This window comes from Salmo salar, chromosome ssa28 (assembly GCF_905237065.1).
Source record: "Salmo salar chromosome ssa28, Ssal_v3.1, whole genome shotgun sequence".
Taxonomy (NCBI): domain Eukaryota; kingdom Metazoa; phylum Chordata; class Actinopteri; order Salmoniformes; family Salmonidae; genus Salmo; species Salmo salar.
Window position 1 is genome coordinate 4882466 of NC_059469.1, and position 26988 is coordinate 4909453.

Below are 26988 nucleotides of genomic sequence, written 5' to 3' on the forward strand. Positions count from 1 at the left end.
TGGTTCCAACATCTTACGCTAGACCAGCAGCAGGCCTCTCTCACTGTCTCAGGAGAGAAAAGTAGACTATACAGACCTTTCTGTCCGCTATAGCCTAAGCCTAGCGCCTTTATGTAATAGATCAGATCAGATTGAAGCATATTTTAGATAGAATGTCATTTATAAACACAACTCATAGCAGATGTATGATTAAACCTTGGTATATTGTGGCCCTGGTTGTGGATGTTGGTGCCACTGTTTGAGGTTCCTGACTTCAAACAACCGAATGCTCATTAGGGACACCCCCTCATCCCTCAGGCCTGAGCTGTTTATTAGATGCACAGACCTAAGATTAAGGTTAACAGGATGTATGGAGGTTAACAGGATATAGCCCTTTGTACGGTGGCTTGGCTACTGAGTCATGCTTAGGGTCTGGAGTTTTTCCTGAGCTGGAAGAACTCTGTGCCTTATTTACTGTATATTCTACAGGACCAAGAGTTTTCTTTCTCCAGGCCAGGTCAGGGAAAAAACTCCTGCCTCTTGTCATGCTGCATAGGGCTACAACTAGTCTACTGCAACTTGGTCTCGGGTTTCTTTGAATATTAGTCCTTTAGGCTTCACGACTAGTTTATGGAAAAATCTCCCCCAGCCAAGTGGTCACTGAATAAAGGAAAATTGACCTGGTGGATATCATGTATCATTACAGTCCAAATGGATGGTGGATCAAAGAGAACCAACTTTAAGCTGTCCTATGTTGTGGTGGACCATAGGCCTACAGAGGTATGAGTTTGTGCTGAATCAGACTGGTAGGCCCTATCCTGCTGTTTTGTAAGGAACACAACACAAAGGGATTGTTTTAGGCATGTTTCTATCACCACAGACCGGTACTGATGCCAAATGTTCTGCACAATAACGATCCTCAAAACAAACTCCCTACCTACCACTGTAGCTAATTCTCATCAGATGGTATGGGGAAACACCCTAGTTTTACCTTTGGTCTGCTAAAATAACTTCCTTGTCCTCACTTAGGCTACTTGTCACTGGCACACCCGCATTTACCACTTGTAGGACGCAAAAACACTGGCCCATGGGACATTCACCGTTTATAGGAAACAGGATCATGATGCTAGAAGCTCTGATGCTCTAGCAGATTTCCACAGATATCAGGGTGGATCCATAAGATTTTGATAACTTTCAGCCCTTTTGATTTGAACAAAACCTTCCATACATGTTGGTAGAATGGTAGAAGTGGTCAGAAAGTGATTTTTTTTTACCTGAATGTCAAAACATTCAGGAGATAGAGGTGCTCAAAGTTTGACCCGTTTTGCATACCCCACCCTACCATTAGATATCCATATGATTTCATTTGAAAGCTTTACAAAGAGGGATGTCAAAGTATTTCATAATTTATTGAACAAAAATGTATTTAAAATACAAATGTTACTTCTTTTTACCTATAAAGCCAATTATCTAAAAACACGTAAACTCAGATTTTTTTCATGTTCGTATACAGTATGTTGTAGCTTAGACCCTATTTTGCATCATCGGAGTTGTTTGTGTTGTGTCCACCAGTCATGTTTTGTTTGATAAATGTACTAAAATGTGTATAGAATTGACAAAGATGGTTGAATGTTCACACATCAGAGAATGTTTTTATTTTGCGGGGTATTTTATTAGGTTTCCCATTAGCCGACGCCAATGGCGACACCTAGTCTTAGTCTTAATGTGCATTTGAGTGGGAATATCTGTTATTTTAAATTATACTGTCAATCTTCCATAGGAAACCAATTGAAATCATAGAAATATAGATACTAGATTAGACATTCCCATTCAAGTTGACATTCGACAGTGTGTAGACCGGCGGCCATCTTTTTGGTTGTAATTGGGAGTTAAATTTGAAATTGAAATGGTGTACCAGCTAAATTGCAGTGACCTGAAGGGATAGGTCCATTCTATAATTCTCTTTCTATGATTGAAATGACACCCACCCTGTATTCAAGAGTTATGCTGTGTCTCAACCAATGGAAGGCACAACACAAACACCTCAGATTATGTAAATTAGGGTCTAAGGTAGAACATATGCGAAAACAAGACAAATCTGAGTTTACACATTTTTACATAATTGCTGTTGAAGATGAAAAGATTGCATAATTGTTCATTTATAAAAAAAAAATCTTAAGATATTATAAAATTGTTTGTAAGCTTTCAAATGATATCAAACTTAACCGTTTATCTTTTCCAGTGATGAAGACATGGAGGTCTAATTGTAGGGTTGGGTATGCAAAATGGGTCAACTTTGAGCACCTCTATCTCCAGAATGTTTTGGCATTCAGTTCCAAAAAGTCACTTTCTGACCACTTCTACCATGGGCAAACATGTATGGAAGGTTCCGTTCAAAAGGTCACTAAGTGATTGAATTCATATGGAACGACCCATCATTGTTTTCTGATCAAGCGATAGGTACAAATGGAAACAGTTATGTTTGGCACTTGTGTTTTCCCAATGGTCGCTGCATATAGCAGCCATTTTTTCCTCCTTTTCAAGTCTTCGTCATTCTTGTTCTTCTCACAGGCCGACATTGAAGTTGGATGTTAAGTCATGATCATTTAAAAGTCCAAGCCAACCGGACTACAGCTGAAGTCTATAAATAATTGAAATACAGTATGTCAAAACCTTCTCATTGTGGAATGTGCTTTTTTTATCTATTCAGGACCATGATGCTGCTTTGGCCTCCATAAAGCGCTAGAAGTAGCTTTTGGCACATGTGTTTTGCAGGAATAAGTGCCTTGTTAAATGTTATCATACCGTCTAGAATTCTGAGTGTGTTGAGGGACCCGAGTGAGACAGACATTTTAAAGGAATGGCAGTCATTGAACAGTAGTCATTTATTTAGACAAGAAAATATTGCACCCAGAGAACATTTTGAAAAGAAGAAAGAGAGGAGAGACAAAATATCCAAGAAAAGGAGAGAGTAGGAGAGAGAAAATAAAGATTGCAGATGGGGGGGCCTAGTACACAGCAAGTAGGCCTCAAGCTAAAAGTAGGTTAGTGGGTTCTCCGTACAAATCCCTATGCATAGTCAGTTAATTGGTCGCAGACTGGGGTGGTTCTTACCATGCAGCAGGCCCATCTGGAATGTGACACTAGCTTCATGGTGTTGGATTTTCCTCTCAACACGCGTGAGATCAGAGCCCATCGCCTTTACTGAGCGCCTGGTCTGATGGAGCTTTTTACCCCACATGTAATAGGCTAGACCCCTGGCCCAGACCGACTGAACCCTCTCACTCTCCCTGACTCGTCTCACTCACTCTCTCACTCTCCCTGACTCACTTCATTTTGCTGGTTCTACCAGTGCGTTTTCACACAGTCAGCATAAAGAAAAGGCTTGATTGAAAATAAAATATATTTACTCTGGGTCATCCGGGCTTTTATGTGTTTAAAGTAATGAATAGTTTCTCTCTCTGACATCTAGCACAGTCCTGACATGGTCTGTTTAGCATTGCTAGATGCTAATGGTCCATGTTGCCTCCCCGAGTGCCATGAGGTGTTTGGAAACAGTGCAGCCAAAGCAATCAAATCAAATGCCCTAGCAAACTAGAGACATAGTTGTTGCTTGTGGCCTCGAGACCATAGCCTGTCAAGCTGGGTGTACACTACGCGGCTTTGGCCCCAATTTAGCTGTCCCAGACAAGTTTTTGAGATTGGAGACAAAATCCCCATGTCGTTGCCTACTTGGGGCGCGCGGGCGTCCCGAGTAGCCCTCAGAGACGCAATCTCAGGGCTACAGATCCCATTTTTGAGCAGTCCCAGATGTCCAGATATTTTCAAACATGTTTGATGGGCACTAAATCTGCAATGCTCTTGTAGTGTGAGATATGCAACGACAAGATTTTGAGAACGGTGATCAGCAGGTAGCCTAGTGGTTAGAGCGTTGGACTAGTAACCGAAAGATTGCAAGATCGAATCCTTGAGCTGACAAGGTACAAATCTGTTGTTCTGCCCCAGTTAACCCACTGTTCCTAGGCTGTCATTGAAAATAAAAATCTGTTCTTAACTGACTTGCCTAGTTAAATAAAGGTAAAATATATAGATTATTTTTTAAATAGCCAATGAGAGCTCTCCAGAGAAGGAGCCAGTGAGATGACGCATTGTATCGCATTACCCAGAATGTGTACTCTCGAGCAGGAGCCATGACCATCACTAGTATGCATTTGTACTTGCCAAAGAGTCAAATCGTTACATCTCTGACAAGGTCTTTACACACAATGTCATTCAATTCCAAATGTATTGGGCTAGATATTTCAACTCTGTACGGCAAGCATGAATGTTTGACTGAAAACGTTTACGAAGCTGCTTTGAGCCACAGCTCGTTCCAGCGATCACATCGCATCCTTGTTTTAGCGAGGCAGTGTGGTATCAAGAATCGTCACGACCAGGTGAAGAATCTCGTAGTGTGTGACCCCCTCCGGCGGTGCCACATCGTTTAGCGTGCACACCACCGCCAAGACAAAAACAATCACAGGAAAGATGGTCGTCTAATGTGAGGGTCTCCGCGATGTTAGGACTTTAAAAGTCGTGTAGCATCAGTCATGTTGTTGTTCCCCAGGACAGTTTTAAAGGAGTTGGTTAGAGCACCGACCTCACCGGTCCCTCGAATTTGATGATGCTGATCTATTTTGGCCTTTTGTCACTTGTTTGGGCTGACAGACAAGGCACTGGACTGTAGATCTTTGAAGGATCTTTTCTGCTTTCCCCCAGCAGATGACATGAATAAAAAGCCAACACGTTGCTTTAATTATCCCAGTTGTCCTAATGTTACCCCCGATGTCACGCTCTCTCTCTCTCTCTCTCTCTCTCTCATGTGTGTGTATATATATATATATAAGTATAGTCAGAGGATCTATCAATTGTATAACACACTAGGAAAAGGAAACATATGCTCAGTCATTTTATGATATAATCTCCAACTCCTGTTGTCAAGGCCTTAATCATTTTAGTCAACAAAGCTGTTGAAGCTTGGGTTAACAACTTCCAAAACATTTTACATTAACAAAACCCAAACCTTTGAGCTGTAATGGTTTGACTCAGTCTATTAAAATTAGATCAAAGAAGAAGTACCACAAACATTTTCAACGAGGATCTTACAAGAAAATAGCCCACTTCCTTTCCTAATGCTGTTTATACAGGTGAGGAAACTGCAAGCTCGGCCACAATCCCACGACTGCGTGGTACCTCAGAGAACAGTCTTGTCCAACACAAATAATATCCGTCGTAATGCAAAAAATATCCAAGGCGGGAGTTCTTAGCTTAACCCGTCTTAGAAAAACACTGAAACACTATCCCTATATGACTGTACAGTACATGAAAGAAGCCATTTTGAGTTGCAGTATTTTCCCCTTGTAATGAAACAAACTGCATCCCTGACAGTCTGTCTCTTCCATCAAGTCAGGCCAATCCAACTGTGTGTGTTCAAGCCACGTCAGATGAACACTGTTTAGTCAACACATTTGTTGAACATCCAATGAGACCTTAGCTGGACTCCCCCACAAGTTTTATTTGGGTAAGGTTTGTTTAGTTTGAAAAGTCTTGCCCTCACAGGGTGCATTGATTCAGATGGATGCAATGCCTTGATGTGCTGGACAAACAGGAAGTTTGTTGGAGGAAAAAACAAGAACAAGGGAGGGAGATAGTTTATGAAAGAATATACACAACTCTCTATCTGCTAAGTATATCATGTATGCTTATCCTACACAACAACAACACAAATATACACCAGGAAACCAGTACGGAGACTAAACTGGGAAACAAATTAATGTTATGTCTGGCCCCAGATTAGAACTACGTGACATCCATGTGCGGCTTCGTCAGCAGCTTTGTCCTATTTCAAGCTATTGCTTCAGCCATCCGCTAACAGGGCTGTGGTTTGGTTCAGTTCAACAAATTAGCTTATTTCCCATGTTTTATATCCTTCAGTAACGAGTCACCGCCACAACCCCCAGCCAGGTCTCTTCCTTCCATTCACACGTGGGTCTGAGAGGAAATGAAGCTCTTCACTGTGGTCCCTCAGGGAGGCTCAGAGCTGTTTCCTCAGCCCCATGGGAGTTGAGCTGGGCAGTTTGCTAAATTAGTCATGACTGGTCCTCAGATGTGTCCTAACCTACTTTCCTCCTTTTCCCTAACGTATGGAGTTAGTTTGTGTCAATGGAGATTGCCAGTCCGCTTAATAATAATATCTATGCTAGGATTGTGTGTGTTTACTTTTCTATGTTGTATACAATTTCTTTACTAGGAGGTGTTGGATAAACATATATGAAATGTGTGAAGTGTGGTTTTAAACAACAGTAATTCATATGATGTAAATATTCATCTGTTTTTCTTTATTTCTAAGATCTGGCAGTGTGAAACACCACTGGATAGAAATCTACTCCTTTGTGGAGCATCTAGCTGAAAAGTTTATCAGGTAAGAGAGCATCATAAAAATATTTTCAATATCATGTATTGAAAGAAATATATATTTTTAAATGGATTGAGATATAGCCTATATTGAGCCTATATGAATCCTACTTACTTTTGAAGTACAGGTACATCTCTTGAAGAAGATATAACTTTTTAGACATTTTTAGACATTTTAGTCATTTAGCAGACGCTCTTATCCAGAGCGACTTACAGTAGTGAATGCATACATTTCATACAATTTCATACATTTTTTTTTTTTTTTTCCTGTGCTGGCCCCCCGTGGGAATCGAACCCACAACCCTGGTGTTGCAAACACCATGCTCTACCAACTGAGCTACAGGGAAGGCTACTTTGACTTTCTTTTTGTGCCACCAGATGTTTGCATATACTGGTAAAGTTACCAAGGTTATTAGTAGGGCTGCACGATATGGGCAAAAAAAAGACAAATTGCGATTTTTTTCAACCACAAATGGTGATTTGACTTGCAATATAGATCAAAACACTTGGGTGAACTGTTGCGAATCATAGAAATAGAACGATTGTGTTGTTTGGCATGACAACAAATGAAAAAGCCAGCTAGGAGTTACGACAGGGTAGGAACCAACGTGTTGGTCAGTGTTTCCCAGAGGATCCTAATCACATTTAAGTAGTCATTGCACAAACATGCTGATCTACACCAGTGGTCCCCCCATAAAAAAGGAACTCAGTCCGGCTTTCAACTTACTCCTGAAATTTGTAATCATAGAATGCACAAGGTGTCATTTCTAAATTGAGTAATGCATCAGCAGGTTTCCTCTTGTCATGTTAGTCGCTGAAGACCTTAGAGAGCTATTTATAACTTGTCAGAAATGTCCAGATCAACTAGCCCATGTCAGCTAACGTTTGTTTTGCCCGTTGACTTTGTTGTAATGTTTGTCACTCAAATATCACATGAACACACATAAGACATGACAAAAAGTGTAGAATTGCAGGAAATTAGCTTGAAAATGGCAACAACAAAAAGTATCCATTCCTATGCAAAATGAATAGAATTGCAGGAAATAAGCTTTAAACCTGCAGCAATTTCTCTCCGCCAACAAGAAGAGTGTGAACAGTTTGTGTCATGAACAGTGTGAAAGAGGGTTGCGGATAAATATTGTTATGCGTTACGTTTTTTCTTGGATTTTATTCTAGTCGCACTGGTGCTCCCAAAATAAAACTCCAGATCGCAAAGCAAAATATTTTGTTGCATATGCTGCTTACCATCCCATCGCTGTAATGGCATGTGTCATGAACATAATGGCAGGTCGAGAGGTTCAAGCTGGGAGACAAATATGGACATCTAATGTAGATAGTTCGCTACCTCAGTTTGGTTGGCATGGTTTTGCATCATTACCATAGTCTCAAAAACAACAGCTGAAACCATGGAATTGACTTTGAACGTGCTGTAGTATTGCAAGCAACATGCTCACTTCAATGTATGTATTTGTCTGAAAAACGGGGTCCTGAATCCTTGTTAACATGGCACGTACACAAACAATAGGACAGAACTCACCACACGAGAGAATTCTGACTTATGCTTAGATGCATGGACATCAGAGGAGGCTGGTGGGAGGATCTATAGGAGGACAGGCTCATAGTAATGGCTGGAATGGAATCAATTGAAGGGAGTCAAACTTGGTTTCCTTATGTTTGATGTGTTTGATACCATTCCATGTATTTTATTACAGCCACTATAATGTGCCCGTCCTCGTATAGCTCTTCCCACCAGCCTCCTCTGATGGACAAGGTTTTTCTCATGCTAGGGACTTTTTGACGTCAAAACACATGCTTGCATATCACAATAAATCGGTGAAATAAATGGTTTGGAGTGTGTGGTCCCTATAGTTTGTTGTTTGTTTATTGGTTGAGTTCAAACATAGTATGGCCTCTTTGAGGCTCGAAAAAAGGAAAATGGTGCCAAAAGCGTATAGTATATCTAACCCTTGTGTTTGTGTGTTGTTTTACAGCCCCATGTTGAGAATGTCCTTTATTGTGTTCTCATCCAGAGGAACCACTCTCATGAAACTGACAGAAAACAGGTACACAAAAATTTTGGCTGCATCCCAAATGGTACATTATTCTCTTTATAGGGAACACTGTGCCATTTGGGACTCATCCATTGTCATGTATAAGGACCTTGAAATAGAAGAAAGTTATGAAGTCCCTCTAAACTTTGATCTGTTTTACTCAGCAATGACATTTTAAAGACCAGCCAAGGACATTTTCAATGACACGTGATTTGTGATTTGTGGTCTGTGTTGTTTGTCAGGGTGGAGATAAGAAAAGGCTTGAATGTGTTGAAGAAAGAGGTACCAGGTGGAGACACCTTCATGCACCTGGGCTTGCAAAGGGTACATATCTTCTTCTGACTGGGTTCTTACTTTATCACACATTATTTACCTGTTAAACATATATATATATATTTTTTAAACAGAATAAGAATAATATTGTCTTCTCTTTTCAGGCAAATGAGCAGATACACCATGAAAACTTTGGTAAAAAGACCTAAATAAAAAAATCACTCCATTTTTTTCTGTACTTGGCAATGTTGAGTCATACCATTGATTGACTTCTCCGTTACAGGAACAGCAAGTGTTATCATTGCCTTGACTGATGGGGAGCTGAACGAACACCAACTCGTCACTGCACAACAGGAGGTATTCAAATAGGACTATAGCGTTCACCTTCCTGTTGATGTAAAGGAAAGACAATGAAAAAACATGTTCTCTGGGGTTGATTCTTGGTTTTTTGAACAAACAGGCGGAGAGAAGCCGATCTCTAGGAGCTATGGTGTACTGTGTTGGAGTAAAAGACTTCAACGAGACACAGGTAACGATTTAGTTTGCAGTGGAACAGATGCATGTCCTCTTCCCCTGTGAAAACACATTTAGGAACCTGTTAAAAAACAAAAAGTACATAATTACATGCAGTTTACTACTCACTCAATATTCTTTCAATACAATGATTACAATATGTGCTATTTATTTTTAGTAACACGTTTGTAGACTATGTATCCTGTAATTGTATCTACCTACACACCTTGAACCTGAGCTTGCTTGTGAGGTTGGTAGGGCTACTTATATCCCAGGCTGCACGTTATTGATAGAGAAATTAGGCGATTTGACTAGCATGCAAACGATTAACATATTAGCTAAGAAGAATGTTTCAGAGTCATGCGGTGTGAAACTGGATTTGAAACCTGATTGGTCCCTATGAATCATTCTACCACCCAGATTGACTTTCACAAAATGCCTGGACATAATATACTGTAGTATACCTGTATATACTATACCTGTATATATTATACCTGTATATAATATACCTGTATATACTATACCTGTCAAGGCACAGTAATTTAGGCATCTGTCCAATGTCGTTTGTACATTAGGATTGTACCTGATTGTGCTTAGTGTGCCTGTCATTGTACTCTCCCTTTAACCTGGTCATGCATGTAGAGAAAGATGGAGCCATACACTCTTTAAAAAAGGGTTCCAAAAGGTTTCTTCAGCTTTCCCCATAGGATATCTTTTTGTTTCCAGGTAGAACCCTTTTTGGTTCTAGGTAGAGCCCGTTTGGGTTCCATGTAGAACTCTCTGTGGAAACGGTTGTATATGGAACCCAAAAGGGTTCTACCTGGAATCAAAAAGGGTTTTTCAAAGGGTTCTCTTATGGGACAGCCGAAGAATCCGTTTAGATTCTAGATAGCACCTTTCTTCTAAGACTATAGAGATTCAATATAATTCTCAAATCAAGTGTTCACTGAACTCTTCGCTGAAGAGAATGGGTCATGATGTAAATAATATGTGTCTGTCTCTGGTTCCTGAGATGTGAGCTAGGAGGAAGCACTGGGCCTGTGTAAATAAATCTGCTCTCTCCTTCCTCCTATAGCTGGCCACCATAGCAGACACCATCGAGCATGTGTTTCCTGTGATGGGCGGATTCGTAGCCCTGCGAGGAGTGATCGACTCGGTAAATAAACCCTGGACAGAAAGGAGACACAGTCCTGTTTCACAAGACATACCTTCAAAGAAAGATAAAATAAAGATGAAAAGACAAAATAGACAAAGATGTTGTAATCGACAGCTACTGAATGTCTCAAATTTGATTTACCTGTTTATTTTGACAGAATCTTGACAAGCTATGAGTTAATTTGAACTAATATTAACCTACTCAACTCAGTTCATCTCCTTATTCTCCTTCTCCAGATCATCAAGAAGTCCTGTATTGAGATTTTAGCTGCAGAGCCCTCCAGTGTTTGTGCAGGAGGTGGGGTCCCTATAGGAACAAAGCAGATCAATGCCAGTCAATGCTAGTTTTCTGTCATTGCTTAAGTGCTGTGTTAATTTCATTAAGAGGCCAAGCTGGTGCCAGTGCCCTTCCCTCTGACTGGGGCTCAGCTGGCACGTATTCATTAGTGCACACCGTAGTAAAATGTAGCAAACATTATGCAATGGAAAACTTAAACAAGCGTTTCTTATTGGACATATTCAGGTAGTCCCTCACTGTTTCTGTCCGTTTCTTCTCAATTTGTTGCCTAATGATTTATTATATTTAAGGTTTAGTTTACTGTCAATAACAGTGTACAACATTGGCAGCTAAGAGCTGAATTATAGTGTTCAGTCCATATGTAAATCTAACTAAATAAAGACATGAAGAAATCATCTGATAGTTTATTGTCATCGTGAGGCAGGGAGTGTGTATCATTGTCACAGCCAGGGAGAAGCCTCTGGAGCCTTGGTCAGTCGAGACGGGTCCTTTCAGAATAATGAAGTACCGGTTCAGAGCCGTTGAACAGGGCACCCTGCAGCAAGGTCTCTGTTGGTAGCTAGCCGGCTACTCCTTGACCACCACCAACATGCAGCACCCACCTGAGTAATGCCCCCGGCAGCCTCTAGAGTTTCGGGCGCCAGAAAACCCACTACACATGGGCAACAGATCAGAGTAGCCCGGTAGTCCTCCCAACAAGCCTCTATCATCTCCACACAGATCTCTGCTGTCCTCCTCCTTTGGGCTTGCTTGCTTGCTTCCTCAAATTCCAGCGTTCAAAACAAAACAGCTAGCCAGATAGCTAACCAGCTAGCTAGCCATGCCAACCAGCTGACTTGCATAGGAGTCTGATCACTCTAATGACACCAACAGACAGGAATCCCCATTGGTGCTAAATGGAGTGTATCGTATTGGGGATCTTGTTATGAGAGCGGCTCTAAATGGAATTTATCCTGGCCTGCCAAATGGAAGTCAATTTGATAAATGACTTTTTTTCCAAATCGAGAGAGACAAGTCCCATATGACCTGCAGTCTGTTTCCTAAGTATGTTTTCTGTATTATTTAACCAATGTTGCCAAGCCAATCTACGTAATCTCGTGTGCTATCCAACATAATTGTGTAATGTCTGATAGCCTTTGATGTATGTATGTATGTATGTATGTATGTATGTATGTATGTATGTATGTATGTATCTGTACTGTTTTTCCTAAACTAAAGCTGTTGTCTTTTATTTCCAGAGAGTTTCCAGGTGGTGGTGAGAGGGAATGGTTTCCTTCACGCCAGAAATATAGAGCAGGTGTTATGCAGCTTTAAAGTCAATGACACCCTCACAATTAGTGAGTACCTGCTTACATTTACGCAATAATGCCTGAGGGGGTGTGGTATATGGCCAATATACCATGGCTAAGGGCTGTTCTTAGCCACGCGGAGTGCCTGGATACAGCCCTTAGCCATGGTATATTGGCCATATACCACAAACCCCCAACGTGCCTTATTGCTATTATAAACAGGTTAGCAACGTAATTAGAGCAGTAAAAATAAATGTTTTGTCATACCCATGGTATATGGTCTGATATACCACAGCTGTCAGCCAATTATCATTCAGGGCTCGAACCACCCAGTTTATAATTACCTTTATAACACTGTAGGCTTACCAGGTGTTTTTATACTAATGTGTATTTTCAGCTGTGACATGCATGAAGTACTATAGGTGATTGAAGAAACTTAAGTGTATTTAAGGAAACTGCTGACAAAAGTGTTGGGCTCTCTCCCCAGATGAGAAGCCTGTGGATATCGAAGACACGTTCCTGCTGTGTACAGCTCCGGTCATAGATGAAGTTGGGCAGTGAGTACCTTTTTTTTTTAACATCCGTTTTAAAATGGTCCGAGCTATCCCTGTAGGATGAGAGTGTGTTTCCTCTTAAACCACATGTCTAGCTGATCACTCTCCAGCCCTCGCTAACAAACACACTAACAGAGGGAGAGACCCAGAAGAAGCCCGCCGTGCATTAGGGTGTCTTTACGATCCCTGTCAGGGCCTCAGTCCACTCCTCCTCTATTCTCTCTATATGACGATGAGCACTCGTTTAGATCCTCATTGGTTAGAGCCCTGTGTGTTCATAATGAGGACGGTGTTAAGGTTGCCCCTTAATCCTAACAACAGACACACCCATCATCCATCAGCTGGCTTTGTTTCGAAATCAACAAACCACTTTAGAGCCTCTTTTTTTTATCACCACATTCCCCTAATTTCTCCCCTCCCTGCTTACTTCTCTCCTGTCCTCTCCTCAACCTTCTCCCTCCAGCCTTCTACCTTCTCCTCTCCCCCTCACCCTGCTACAGTGACTCCTCTGTCTCTCTCTCTCTCTCTCTCTCTAACTCCCTTCCCTCTCTGCCATATTTTTTTCCTCATTTTTTTCTCCTCTTTTGTCATCTTCATCTGTAGAGTAATCTGGCAGTTAGCACCCCATGGGCAAATGTATCACCCTTCCCTCACACACACGCACAAACATACTCACATCTCTACAAAATGTGAACATGGCCCAAGTCCAACTGTCTATATTTTTCCTCTGATTGTTACTTCTTTAAGGGATAAGAAGCTGTTTGCTGGCACTGAGGTATGCGTGCGCATTAACTTAAACCACATACCTGACTCCAGACAGTCAAACCTGAAGAGGCTTTATCAGTCAAAAATGGCCTACTTCGCATACACTCTTGATCAGTCTACGTGCTTTGCACCCCTAGAAAAAATGTGTGGAATTCAAAATGTTTTTTTTTTTTCAATAATTGAGGTTTGATCTGTTAACCTGGCTAGAATTGTTTTGCGCCCAGAAGCGAAAGGTACTGGCAGTAGTTTTTGGAGATAGGAAGAAAAAGAGATGTGATATGGGCATCAATTGTTTTTGGTCGGGCAAGGTAAAACTTGTCTTTGCTGACAAAAGGGTTTAACCAACTTTGATGCCAGTGCCGATGCCCTACTTAGTCTCAGACATGTAATAACATGTCTAAGCAATAATAGCCTGTTTGTTTGTTGGGCGCAAAGCTCTTTTTGTGTGGCACTGGACAACGGTGCCATATTGCCATTCAGCTGTCTTGTCCGAGCAAGTCCTAACTAGCATAATTTGCCTCCATTTGCATATCCTGTATTGAAACCATGTGTGTTTTGTGTTTCAGGGTTGTTTATCTACAAGTGAGCATGAATGAAGGCCTGTCGTTCATCACTAGCTCTGTGCACATCACCACCACAGAGTGTGTAAGTATGCTCTTCCAATCACATTACAACTACTACTCAAAAACTCACTAGAAATTGTCTAATGTTGGGAAATAATTATCAAATTTCCAGAATTGTTTTAATTTTTTTGATTCTATCTTAATCTTTTTCAGTTTTTCATTTCTGCCTCATTTTTCCTCCTTAATCTTGTTCCGGGGCATTTCTTTTCAAAATAAAAATTCAGAGGGCTCCTGTTTTGCTTGAGTAAGTTTCCTTCTCCTCTTCTTTCTCTGCTCTATCTGGTGTTCTATCTGGAGCCAAACCACAGGGGCTTCAGCAATGATCCACCCAAAAGCCCCCCACGTCAGAGGGATTTTAAACAGCACTCCGCTCACCCACAAAAATAAAAATAAAACACCACCACATCCCATCCACAATCTACAGGCTCTAATAGGAACCATATTGTCCCCTGTTTAGATCTTGAGACCCCTCCTCAACTTCTCATCAGTCTTCCTGGTCTGTGTATCTGGGGGTCCTAACCCTGTCTTAACGATGACTCTTATCTCCCCTGGCAGTTTGATGGTACCATCCTTCTCATCACCCTTCTGGTTTTGTTCCTGTTGATGGCAATGCTGTTCATGTGGTGGTTCTGGCCCCTCTGCTGCACAGTGGTAACCATCAAAAATTGGTTCAATATGATGGCAATTATGGGCCACATGTTATATTATACTTAGAGTAGACCCTTTAGCAGAGTAACTGCCATTTGAATGATTTAATAACCCTTTAAAAGTAACCTGGTTCAATGTAATGCAAATGATGTTGTTATTGTTTGTGTAAGAGTGTTACCAGAATATAATAGATATGACTTTAACAGTGTGTGACAATTTCTTGGTCAGTTTTGCAGTTCATTCAGATGATAAATGACAAATGCCAGGAAATGATCATGAACACCTGATGTGACCACTTAGTCACTGTCATCAGTTAATATTAATGTGACTTTCCACCCTGAACTTCCTGTCTAGGTGATCAAAGAGCCTCCTCCAGCACCCCCTCCAGAGCCAGTAAGTCAGCCCTTGAAGGCGCATTTAGTTTTTTCACAACCAAATCTCTATTTTTTTATGTAAATTGCAGGCATGTTATAGAAGGGTCCAGATACTTTTTTGCGATTCCACTTGTTTTTTGTCAGACTTAGGCCAACCAGCAAGTCACTTCCTCATCTTGTTGTGCAATACAGTGACTCTTTAAAAACATGAACAAATGCTCCAAAAACTCCCAAATACATCATTTTAGAAACAGAAAAGCTCTCAATATAGTGATGCAGGACTTTAGATGTTGAGCACATGAAATTTTGTCATTCCGAACTTTATCCATAATGTCATATTCAATTTTGTTGCGACTCGAGCGATACCGTCCATTCTAGCAGCAGGCTACACGGAGAATGGAACAGCTGGATAGGGGAAACAGCTTGAGTCTTGCAAAAAAAACGAAATACAAATAAAAAACAATTGTTTTAAATACATTACATTTAAGTCATTTAGCAGACGCTCTTATCCAGAGCGACTTACAAATGTGTGCATTCACCTTATGATATCCAGTGGAACAACCACTTTACAATAGTGCATCTAAATCTTTTAAGGGGGGGGGGTAGAAGGATTACTTTATCCTATCCCAGGTATTCCTTAAAGAGGTGGGGTTTCAGGTGTCTCCGGAAGGTGGTGATTGACTCCGCTGTCCTGGCGTCGTGAGGGAGCTTGTTCCACCATTGGGGTGCCAGAGCAGCGAACAGTTTTGACTGGGCTGAGCGGGAACTGTGCTTCCTCAGAGGTAGGGAGGCGAGCAGGCCAGAGGTGGATGAATAGTCTAAACAGTTACAGGCGCCGTCATTGCTCCCTGTGGGAGTATTATACAGACAAGGCAACTTAGACTATGGAGGGTTTTACGCACATCCAAACTTTTCACAGGAACTGGACAAAGATCCAATATGAAGAGAAATGGGGAACGTCCGCTCACCATTATACTCCCAATTGTAATGTTTTCTAAACATCATGGAACAATCTCACAGATCATATTTGAACTTCCCCAGAAATAGCAGACGGAATTGCATTGCATTCCAGCCATGTACATTCTCAACACAAACTCATGGACGGTGGAATCTTTCCAATAGGTTTGGTTTTTAATCAACAAAAAAAAACATTTAGGATCGGATCAGAAGCATGATATCATACATCGCATCTCTCGTTCCATGAGCGTCCAATGAGCATAGTGTGTAGGCCTAAGGACTCTTGGGGCAGGAGACATGGATGCTTGTCCTATCCACTGAAGATAGTTTATTAAATAGTATACAATAACCATACAATAGGCCTAGTTACAGCAAACATGTAGCCAGTCTAGTTTTTTTTATTGGCTTTAACATAGAAATATTTTTCTACACACATTGTATTCGCCTTTCGAAAATGCAGTGCATGTTCGAGCCATGGACAATTGAACATGCAATCTCCGTAGACAAACGTTGGCAGTAGAATGGCCTTACAGAAAGAGCTCAGTGACGTTTCAACGTGGCACTGTCATAGGATGCCACCTTTCCGACAACTCAGTTCGTCATATTTCTGCCCTGCTAGAGCTGCCCCGGTCAATTATAAGTGCTGTTATTGTAAAGTGGAAACGTCTAGGAGCAACAGCATCTCAGCCGCAAAGTGGTAGGCCACGCAAGCTCACAGAACGGGACCACTGAGTGCTGAAGCGCAGAGCGCGTAAAAATCGTCAGTCCTCATTTGCAACAATCACTACCGAGGTCCAAACTGCCTCTGGAAGCAAAGTCAGCACAAGAACTGTTTGTCGGGCGCTTCATGAAATGGGTTTCCATGGCCGAGCAGCCGCACACAAGCCTAAGATCACCATGTGCAATACCAAGCGTCGACTGGAGTGGTGTAAAGCTCGCCACCATTAGACTCTGGATCAGTGGAAACGCGTTCTCTGGAGTGATGAATCACGCTTCTCCATCTGGCAGTCCGACGGACTAATCTGGGTTTGGCGCATGCCAGGAAAATGCTACCTGTCCCAATGCATAGTGCCAACTATAAAGTTTGGGGGAGGGGGAATAATTGTCTTTTGCTGTTTTTCATGGTTCGGGCCAGGCCCATTAGTTCCAGTGAAGAGAAATCTTAACGCTACAGCATACAATGACATTCTAGACAATTCTGTGCTTCCAACTTTGTGGCAGTAGTTTGGGGAAGGCCTTCCCTGTTTCAAGATGACAATGCCCCCATGCACAAAGCAAGTTCCACACAGAAATGTTTTGTCGAGATTGGTGTGGATGAACTTGACTGGTCTGCACAGAGCCCTGACCTCAACCCTATCGAACACCTTTGGGATGATTCTAACATTGATTGCGAGCCAGGCCAATAGCCCAACATCAGTGCTCGACCTCACTAATGCTCTTGAAGCTGAATAGAAGCAAGTCCCCGCAGCAATGTTCCAACATCTAGTGGAAAGCGTTCCCAGAAGAGTGGAGGCTGTTATAGCAGCAAAGTGGAGGACCAACTCCATATTAATGCCAATGATTTTGGAATGAGAGTTCGATGAGCAGGTGTTCACATACTTTTGGTCATGTAGTGAAAGATTAACCAACCATCGCCGTTGATATGGCCTGCTAGTCACGTGAAAGGTAAACAAACTAACAGGCAAATATCTTAGGCTACAAGCGGATTCAGCACCAAGGACAGCGACGGGAAGTCCCACGATCTTTTACATTTTAGTCATTTAGCAGACAAGCGTATCCAGAGCGACTTACAGTAGTGAGTACATACATCTTCATACAGTGCCTTGCAAAAGTATTCATCCCACTAGGCGTTTTTCCTATTTTGTTGCATTACAACCTGTAATTTAAATGGATTTTTACTTGGATTTCATGTAATGGGCATACACAAAATAGTCCAAATTGGTGAAGTTAAATGAAAAAATATATAAAAAATGTAAAACAGAAAAGTGGTGCGTGCGTATGTATTCACCCCCTTTGCTATGAATCCCCTAAATAAGATCTGGTGCAACCAATTACCTTCAGAAGTCACATAATTAGTTAAATAAAGTCCACCTGTGTGCAATCTAAGTGTCACATGATCTGTCACATGATCTCAGTATATATACACCTGTTCTGAAAGGCCCTAGAGTCTGCAACACCACTAAGCAAGGGACACCACCAAGCAAGCGGCACCATGAAGACCAAGGAGCTCTCCAAGCAGGTCAGGGACAAAGTTGTGGAGAAATACAGATCAGGGTTGGGTTATAAAAACATATCAGAAACTTTGAACATCCCACGGAGCACCATTAAATCCATTATTAAAAAATGGAAAGAATATGGCACCACAACAAACCTGCCAAGAGAGGGTCGCCCACCGAAACTCATGGACTAGGCAAGGAGGGCATTAATCAGAGAGGCAACAAAGAGACCAAAGATAACTGTGAAAGAGCTGCAAAGCTCCACAGCGGAGATTGGAGTATCTGTCCATAGGACCACTTTAAGCTGTACACTCCATAGAGCTGGGCATTACAGAAGAGTGGCCAGAAAAAAAGCCATTGCTTAAATTGTTCGCCAAAAGGCATGTGGGAGACTTCCCAAACATATGGAAGAAGGTACTCTGGTCAGATGAGACTAAAATTGAGCTTTTTGGCCATCAAGATAAACGCTATGTCTGGCGCAAACCCAACACCTCTCATCACCCCGAGAACACCATCCCCATAGTGAAGCATGGTGGTGGCAGCATTATGCTGTGGGGATGTTTTTCATCGGTAGGGACTGGAAAATTGGTCAGAATTGAAGGAATGATAGATGGGAATACAGGGAAATTCTTGTGGGAAACCTGTTTCAGTCTTCCAGAGATTTGAGACCGGGATGGAGGTTCACCTTCCAGCAGGACAATGATCCTAAGTATACTGCTAAAGCAACACTCGAGATGTTAATGAGGAAACATTTAAATATCTTGGAATGACCTAGTCTAAGCCCAGACCTCAATCCAATTGAGAATCTGTGATATGACTTAAAGATTGCTGTACACCAACAGAACCCATACAACTTGAAGGAGCTGTAGTAGTTTTAGAGACTTGCGCTGTAATTGCTGCAAAAGGTAGCTCTACAAAGTATTGACCTTGGGGGTGAATAGTTATGCACGCAAAATGTTTCATTTTTTTTGTCTTATTTCTTGCTTGTTTCACAATAAAAAATATTTTGCATCTTCAAAGTGGTAGGCATGTTGTGTAAATCAAATGATACAACTCCCCCCCCCCCAAAAAAAATAAAATAATACATTTTAATTCCAGGTTGTAAGGCAACAAAATAGGAAAAATGCCAAGGGGGTGAATAGTTTCGCAAGCCACTGTACATGTTTTCGTACTGGTCCTCGTGGGAATCAAACCCACATCCCTGGCGTTGCAAGTGCCATGCTCTACCAACTGAGCCACACGGGACGGTTTGGTCCAACAAATGAAAGTGGAAGATGCAATTTCTTTTTACTTGATTATAAAGGAAAAATAATAAGCAGTTGTTATAACTCGATGTTCCTAAACATTCTTCCTACAGTCACTGGCTCCTTTCAGTCAATGGGCATCGCAGATAGGCCTAATGAGGCCAAACCTTTCACAGAAGCTGGAGAAAAATAATGTTCAATATAAAGAAAAAAGGGAATGTCTGCTGACTGTTTTGCTGCTTGTGATATTTTAATAAAACATAGATTAAAGGCTACTGATTAGGCTACTGTGAGCCTCCGTTTGCAAAATCAATGCCATAACCAATTGTGTTACCGCTAAGTCCAGCTTTTGGTCTTAATATCACCACTAGCTCTGCTTAAAATTGGTACATTAGCGCACATTTTTAAAGACACACCTAAAATATTTCCACCCACCTCAGCGCAAGCGAGCTAATATAAGACAGGTAAATGACCAACCCTCGCGCCAGGGTTAGAAAATAGCAGAACCCTGGCTTTTACAAGCCAAAGTTAAGATCGTGATTTTGACAGTAGCTCTGACTTCACGCCAGCCGAAAATAGAACCCTAGGCATATCGAACACTTGCTTGGAAGTTCATTATTTGCTCCCACCTTTTCTGTCTGCCAGGAATCAGATGATGAAGATGGCATGCCCAAGAAGAAGTGGCCAACCGTGGATGCATCCTACTATGGAGGAAGAGGAGTCGGAGGAATCAAAAGAATGGAGGTGAGGTGGATCTAATCACATTACAGTTACACCCAAATAAATGTCCATCTTTATCTTCCATATTTCCTCACAAACACATGACAGTTGGAACTTTATTCTAGACTCTACATCACCGCCTGTGTGTAGTATGTACTGTGGGCCCACTTCCACAGGTACAGTAGGTCATACCCCATCTTTGTTCCACTCCTACAGGTGCGCTGGGGAGGGAAGGGTTCAACCGAGGAGGGGGCTAAGCTGGAGAAGCCCAAGAACGCCGTGGTGAAAATGCCAGAGCAGGAGTTTGAGCCGTACGAGCCCAAGCCCAAGAAGGCCCACAACAGGAAGCCAGCTACAGACAGGAAGTGGTACACCCCCATACAGGTAAAAACACTCTTCTTCTCTTTCCTTTCTACCTTTCTTTCTCAGACTAGTTTATACACTCTCTTCCTCTCTACCTATACATGTATAATAGGGTACTGTGTGTAGGATGAAATGACATATTGGCCATATACACTTTACACAGGTAACATTTTTGACAGTATTCACTATAGCCATGTCTCCCTCTCTTTGTTTGCAGGGTAAACTGGACGCCATTTGGGCCCTGTTTCGCCGCGGTTACGACCAGGTTTCTCTCATGCGGCCTCAGCCAGGAGATCATGTGAGTACTAAAGCTTTAAAACACCATGGGAGCCCAGCCTTAGCCCTATCCCTCATCATACAGCCCTACACTTCCCTAAAAAAAATGCCCCTGCGGTGCCAAAATTCATGATAAGGCAGAGGCCAAAACCTGCTTCAAATCGGCCGCTGCCATAAAAAGAAAATAAATCAGAGCTGTGGACGCGCTCCAGACAGATCCACCTTGTGTTTTAAAAACCTCGACTTTAACTACTTTCTGATCGGGCACATGTTTGAACTGCCATACTGACCCTTTATATCAAAACGGAGATTGGAGTTTGGCTTGGGGTTGGTTGAAGGTGGTTTTTGCTCTAGATATGCACTTGGAGGGCTGGGCTATATGAGAGACTCTTTATCCCATAGCCCTCCTCTCCTTTCTTTCCTTCTAGATCTGCAGCTAGCCTGCTGAGGTGGCACCTCTCCAGGTACTAGTTAAAATCATGCGTTATTTGAAGAAAATAACCCTTTTTAACTGGAATTCCACATTTAAAGAGTTTTCTCTCAGCCAAATATATGAACTGAGAAGAAGTGAAGTACTGCCAGATAAGCTCTCAACAACAACACAGAAAATAAGCTTTTCGACCGCAAAGAGGAACAATGATGCTTATGCTAATGCTTGGCTTCCTTCAAATTTCAAAGATTTCTCCCAGCCAAATAGATGTCGATACTTTGTTCAAAGGGTTTGACCCAGGAAAACTTTTAACGATCGCCACGTGCAAAAGGTTAAACATGACGCATTGCTTATTCCAGAGGAAGTGTTTCCGTGTAATGGCGTCGCCAACTCAAGTAATTTGCGTTCTGTTACGAAGAAGCAGAAAAATTCCCAGGCAGGCCTACTGGTACTGGTGTAATCTTGTTTTTTTTTAGGGGGAATGGAAACGAATACAAGGCAGGCAAGCTCTTTCCTGTGTAAAGTGTGACCTGAGGAGAACCATTAAACTGTCTTACTGACTTTTTAGCATGTCTGTCCCCTAGGCCATGCTAGCTGCTAACACAGCTCTTATCACTCCCACTCACACTCCCTCTTTCTCTCTCTTTCTCTCTCTCACACACAGACACATACACACACACACAGGCCGTATTGGCGTTCACAGCATATACACAGGCCTTGTGTGTTCCATTGGACCCATTTGGCCAAGGTCCGATCTGGATTCCTGACAGACATATTTCAGTCTGTTGCTGTGTTGCATTTTATTACCATGCCGATTTGCTATGACGACGCCTGTATCCTGAATGGCACTATTGAGAGAAGCCTTGGCTAAAAGCCTTTACAGTTCAATCCCTAGTTTCCTTTGATTTCATCAGTCCACAATGGAGCTGCTATGTCCCCCTGGTCAATGCATCCTCTCTGAATACAACTCATGTAGCTATGTAACTCCACGACACTGAAAAACAGAAAGGCACCATCTGTTCCTCTTTTATTTCTCATTCTCTTTGACCCTTCCGTCAGTCTTCTCCCTCTCTCCACACCCCTCCTCTCTCTCCATCTTCCTCTCCCACTCCACTATGGGATTCTCTGTGCTGGTTTTGGACACAGACCCTCTCCCTGTTTGCTTAGTTTAGGTTGAGTGCAGTTTAGTGTACAGGGTATGATTAGCATGCTTAGTCTGGTTTAGTCATCTCTCTCTCTGTCTGTGTGTAGCCCTAGTCCTAGGGACCTCAGCTATTTGGACCTCAGCTATTTGTCTCCAACTACTCTCCAACTTCTCCGCGAGCTCCTACGTAAAACATCACGTGCTCGAGCAGATCGACTCCTGAGGTTAAACTAGAGGCTTTGATTTAATGTCTCCCCAGATGGAGAGTTTGCACTGCGAAGGGCATGAGGTAATAGGCAGCTGAGACAACCGCGAGAGTCGTCTCAACCAGCGGGGACACGAACCCTGCTGAAGCAGCCCTGACTAGTCTGTTTTATGACATCTGGGTTTAATGGTAGACATTGGAAAATGGAGGTTCGAAGGACATTCTTTGTCTGGCCTTTGTGTTGTAAGTTTCTGGTTCAATGTCTCAAACCACACTGGTTCAATGTTAAGTACTCGCAGAAAGGTAGCTGAAATGAACCTCTCAAAGGGTCTGCAGAGAATGAAAGGATATTTGATTTTATGTTCAACATCCCTCTTTTGTTCTCATCCTGTTATTGACTTGAAGGAATGTCAGAGACTTAGAGTGGATTTGAGGAGACAGTGTTTGGTTACCAGAGGATTTCTGTTTTTTTTCTCCTTGACGCATAATTTACAAGTCAGGATGAATGGAATGTGTCCTCGGTTGTTTTCAATTTTTTTTGCCGATGCGGCCACTCAGTGTGTGTGTTTACATAATGTTAAATGCCTCTACAGTCCTACAGTATGCCCTAGTAAGTCCATGCCTGCCTATCTGTGTGGGGGATGGAAAAAGGCTTACTGGGTTGTCTTTCCAGTAAGGGCATGAATCTGAGTTAGCCAATAAACCACAAGAGTTCACAGTAAGAGGCCACTGTGGTGGATGGTTGGGGTTCAAACTATGTAGCTGCTGTGGACGAGAATAGAGAGCAAACGTTTATCAACAAAATGAATTAATTTGCCTCAAGAACTCAGATCTCCCCCCTACCAATCCTTTGTCTCTCTCCCCCCTTTATCTATTTTTCTCTCTCTCATTCTCCATATGGTGCTATAAACAACATGGAGTTTTTGGAAAGCAGCTACAGTTTCATTGGCAACAGCAACAGTACATTGGAACAGAACAATGGACTGGGAAGAGGGCGTAGGGGGGGTCACAGCAGGGGCTGATGGTTAACCGTCCAGCCAGCTGGTCCTGGTTGGAACAGACAGAAAGGGTAGTGACCATCCCATGACCATGGGGTCAGCTTTGCTCTGAGGTGTTCGCCTAGATGGGAGTTAGACACCTGTGTGCTGTACATGGGAGAGGGGCTGGATCATGTCAGGGAGGGGGGTACAATGTAATCAGAGTTATGTCTTTACTGTAGCTTAATGGGGTTCTGTATACCTCCTGACTTTTAGGACATTGATCCCCGTGTAATCTGATGTTACTGTCTCTTTCCCCCCAGGGTCGATGCATCAACTTCACCCGGGTGAAGGACGAGGCAGCGGCAGCGGCCAAGGCACCTCCCCGGGCCCATAGCCCCCCTCCTGCTTCGGACTACCGTCCCCTGATCAGCCCCACTACAGCGCCGCCACCACAGACCAGCCCGCCCCCGCGAGCGCCGCCCGTCACCCAGCTGCCCCCAGGGCCACCCCCCTCCCGCACCCCCCCAGGGCCCCCCTGCCCCCCTCCCACACGCCCCCCACCCTGCCCAAACAGCAGACCATGAGAGCAAATTAGGGACCCCACTCCAATAAAGAAATAGTCCACATTGCCAAAGATGCTCCCTCAACCGAAAAGAAGCACAGTATTTATTGGAGTTGGGGTGAAATTAGCAGGAGACATTATGGTTTGTTGCTGGACAGCAAAATATGTAGTCATAGAAAGAAACATACTGCAATGGATGAAATGATTTGATCACCTACTGAGTATGCTAGATTGTTAGTGGCAAGGCGACAGTAGAGTGAGACTGTGTGAATTTGTTTAACTTTAGTCATCTCTGAGTCGATTTACTTTCCACCACAAGGATTGGATTTTGCTATCAAACCAATGTAGATGATGTATAATTTGGAGCTTTTTGCATCTCTCTTTTGTACATTTTTAGATGTATCTTTTTACGTCTCTATTTTGTAAATTGGAAGATTTGAAAGGGCAAATTTTTTAGGGGGTCAACAAAACATGGCACTGGTTTGATTAAGTTTAATATTTGTTTCTCATGTCCAAATAAGTTTACACAGACTGAGAAAGCCAGTTTTAGCGCATGTGGGTTATTCCATATTCCGTTCAAGAAACCCATTTTAATTACTCCCATTTGGTAGTGTTGCCGGAAGCCATAAGCGTATAAGCATAAGTTGACACTGGGACACTTTTTATATGGACTGAACACGTAAGATTTCTGCTTTTACAGTATACTCTCTCAGGATAGGAGCACATGGTCTGCCAAAAATGAGGCGCACAAACACCTTGATAATTTTTGTTACATCCCCTGAATGAGTTAGTTGAGAATCATACATAGGCGTAGCGTAAGAGATTTGTTAGCGTAAAAATGTTGCATTTTTAAACACTTTTTGGTGATTATCTCTAAGGATGAACCCAGGTTTATCTAAGTTGATATCGGTATCTGTGCACATTGAATGCAGTTCAGATATAGCATCATTTTTTATATTGTTCGTTTTTTAAATCACTTTTGAACCATGAACCTCTCAAACAAAACAGCTAAAGTCAGGTCATTGGCTCTCATCAATTTCTTTACAGTCTCAAAACTGTACTTTACTTTTATACATTGTATTGTTTGTTACCTTTTCTTTTTTTATTGAATCACAATCACATTGCAACTGCAGGGCAGTTCACCGCATCTCTAATTTATTAACCCCAAAGACCTAGAGGAGCGTACTTGAATACGACAAAGGTGTCCACTGACAAAGATGGACACTGTGCATGTAAACAAACAACTATTCACGCAACTTCATATGGCAGTGTTTCTCAACCCCATTGGTCTATAATCCGGCACTAGGTCATGGAATATTGCCTTCCTAAGTGCAACTGTCCTGTATCAAAAGGCACATGAAATTTCAGTGATTTGTCCATGAACCAACACTGATTTAAATCAAGCCCTCAAAGGAGGAAGTCCATAGCATGCCGGTCCTTGGTACAGACAAAGGTTGAGGAATACTATTATATGCTTATCACACACAGTACCTTTCAGAATTGTTCTACTTCGATTTTTCTACTCTCTTTGTATAATGTACTTAATTCGATTATGTCCTATAATACTATTGTGTTACTATATTCCTTTGATATTTTGTAGCACTGCTGAAAGCTGTTCAGGATGATGATGATGATGATTAAGAGAGGTGCATGCATTTAGTTTGTTTTTATCGGTACGACACAAATAAAGCTCGATGGCACCCAAGTGTAATAATATAGTTCTACTTTTTGACAATGATGAACATCCTCCATTTGTATGACTGGATTTATGGCTCTTTATTTGAACATCATCCCACTCAAGCAATGGCATAGTAAGAGGAGCGAGCAACAACGTTAAATAGACCTCATTATGTAGTCCCTGGTGTGTTTTTATCTCTTTGCTTCAGAATGATCATCAGGACCATTGTGGGGCTGTGTTCTCCTGAGAAAAAAACTCTGAGACGCTAAATAAGGGGTGTCAAACTAATTTTGCCCCCGGGGCCGCATTCGGTCTTCAACGAGGTCCGAAGGGCCGCACTGAAAATGTGTTATATTTCCTCACTGTCAAAATTTGCAAAAAATAGTCCTCAACCCATAGTTTTTAGAATTTCCTATGCTCCCTGTCTGTATAGCTTTCATTTCAATGATTATTAGCACGCTGGTCCATTATAATTTTTATACTATTTCTATTTTGTTTTTGTGATTTTTAAAGTATAAAATGGCCCACTGGCCATATTTTTGACACCCCTGCGCTAAATGTTAACCATTCTTTTACATGTTAACCATTGTTTTTAATGTATTCATGGGAGTACTGAAACAAGTATGGAAAGACGTCTTAAGATTCTCTTTTTTGACACGTTCTTTTTTGACAGTATCAATAAAGGTTGACTTTCAAGCTTTTATATGAAACGAATGGGTTGTTTTTGTGTGTGTGTGTCTGACCTATCTGAGGTGAGTTGGGCCAGTGGTGAGCTCCTCGGTGGTCTTCAGCAGCCTGTCTATGATGGGGTGGAAGGGAGAGCTATCCACCTGGGCTAGTGTCTGGAGGGTGGCTGTGGCTGCCCTCCTCACCTCACGGACAGGGGAGCTCAGGGACCCTCCACCATGGAGGGGAAAACACATTTAGAACTTTGTTACTAATACACCATCAATACCCCAGACAAATGAAACACCTAGGGTAATATTCAGACTGTGCCAAACTCTACGTAAATTCAATTCAGCAAGTCTTCATATTATGTGAATTATGAGGGGCTCTGTGTTGTAGAAGGCGCACTCACTGACCCCTTTTTCACACGTTCGAGTTTCTTCTTTGCTGCTCCACCCAGTACATTTGGATAGGAGACAACACAAACTCATGCACAAGTGCACACACACACACACACTTTCAGCAGCTTCAGTATAATCCACTTTGCCACGATATGAAGTTGTGGTCACTCA

General features: G+C 42.2%; 1 protein-coding gene across 1 annotated transcript in view; it reads left to right on the forward strand.

Annotated features, from left to right (window-relative positions):
• The window catches only part of LOC106589351 (anthrax toxin receptor 1), a 28070-nt gene extending 1619 nt beyond the window's left edge, over window positions 1-26451 (forward strand). The window contains exons 2-18 of the mRNA XM_014179196.2: window positions 6368-6439; window positions 8424-8495; window positions 8726-8807; window positions 8921-8951; window positions 9040-9113; window positions 9217-9285; window positions 10345-10425; window positions 10662-10722; window positions 11961-12059; window positions 12499-12568; window positions 13897-13975; window positions 14509-14604; window positions 14956-14994; window positions 20038-20136; window positions 20329-20496; window positions 20693-20773; window positions 23831-26451. Coding sequence (XP_014034671.2) covers window positions 6368-6439; window positions 8424-8495; window positions 8726-8807; window positions 8921-8951; window positions 9040-9113; window positions 9217-9285; window positions 10345-10425; window positions 10662-10722; window positions 11961-12059; window positions 12499-12568; window positions 13897-13975; window positions 14509-14604; window positions 14956-14994; window positions 20038-20136; window positions 20329-20496; window positions 20693-20773; window positions 23831-24094 — 1537 coding nt within the window. The 3' untranslated portion in view covers window positions 24095-26451. The remainder of the gene's footprint in view (window positions 1-6367; window positions 6440-8423; window positions 8496-8725; window positions 8808-8920; window positions 8952-9039; window positions 9114-9216; window positions 9286-10344; window positions 10426-10661; window positions 10723-11960; window positions 12060-12498; window positions 12569-13896; window positions 13976-14508; window positions 14605-14955; window positions 14995-20037; window positions 20137-20328; window positions 20497-20692; window positions 20774-23830) is intronic.
• Window positions 26452-26988: the final 537 nt, after the last annotated feature.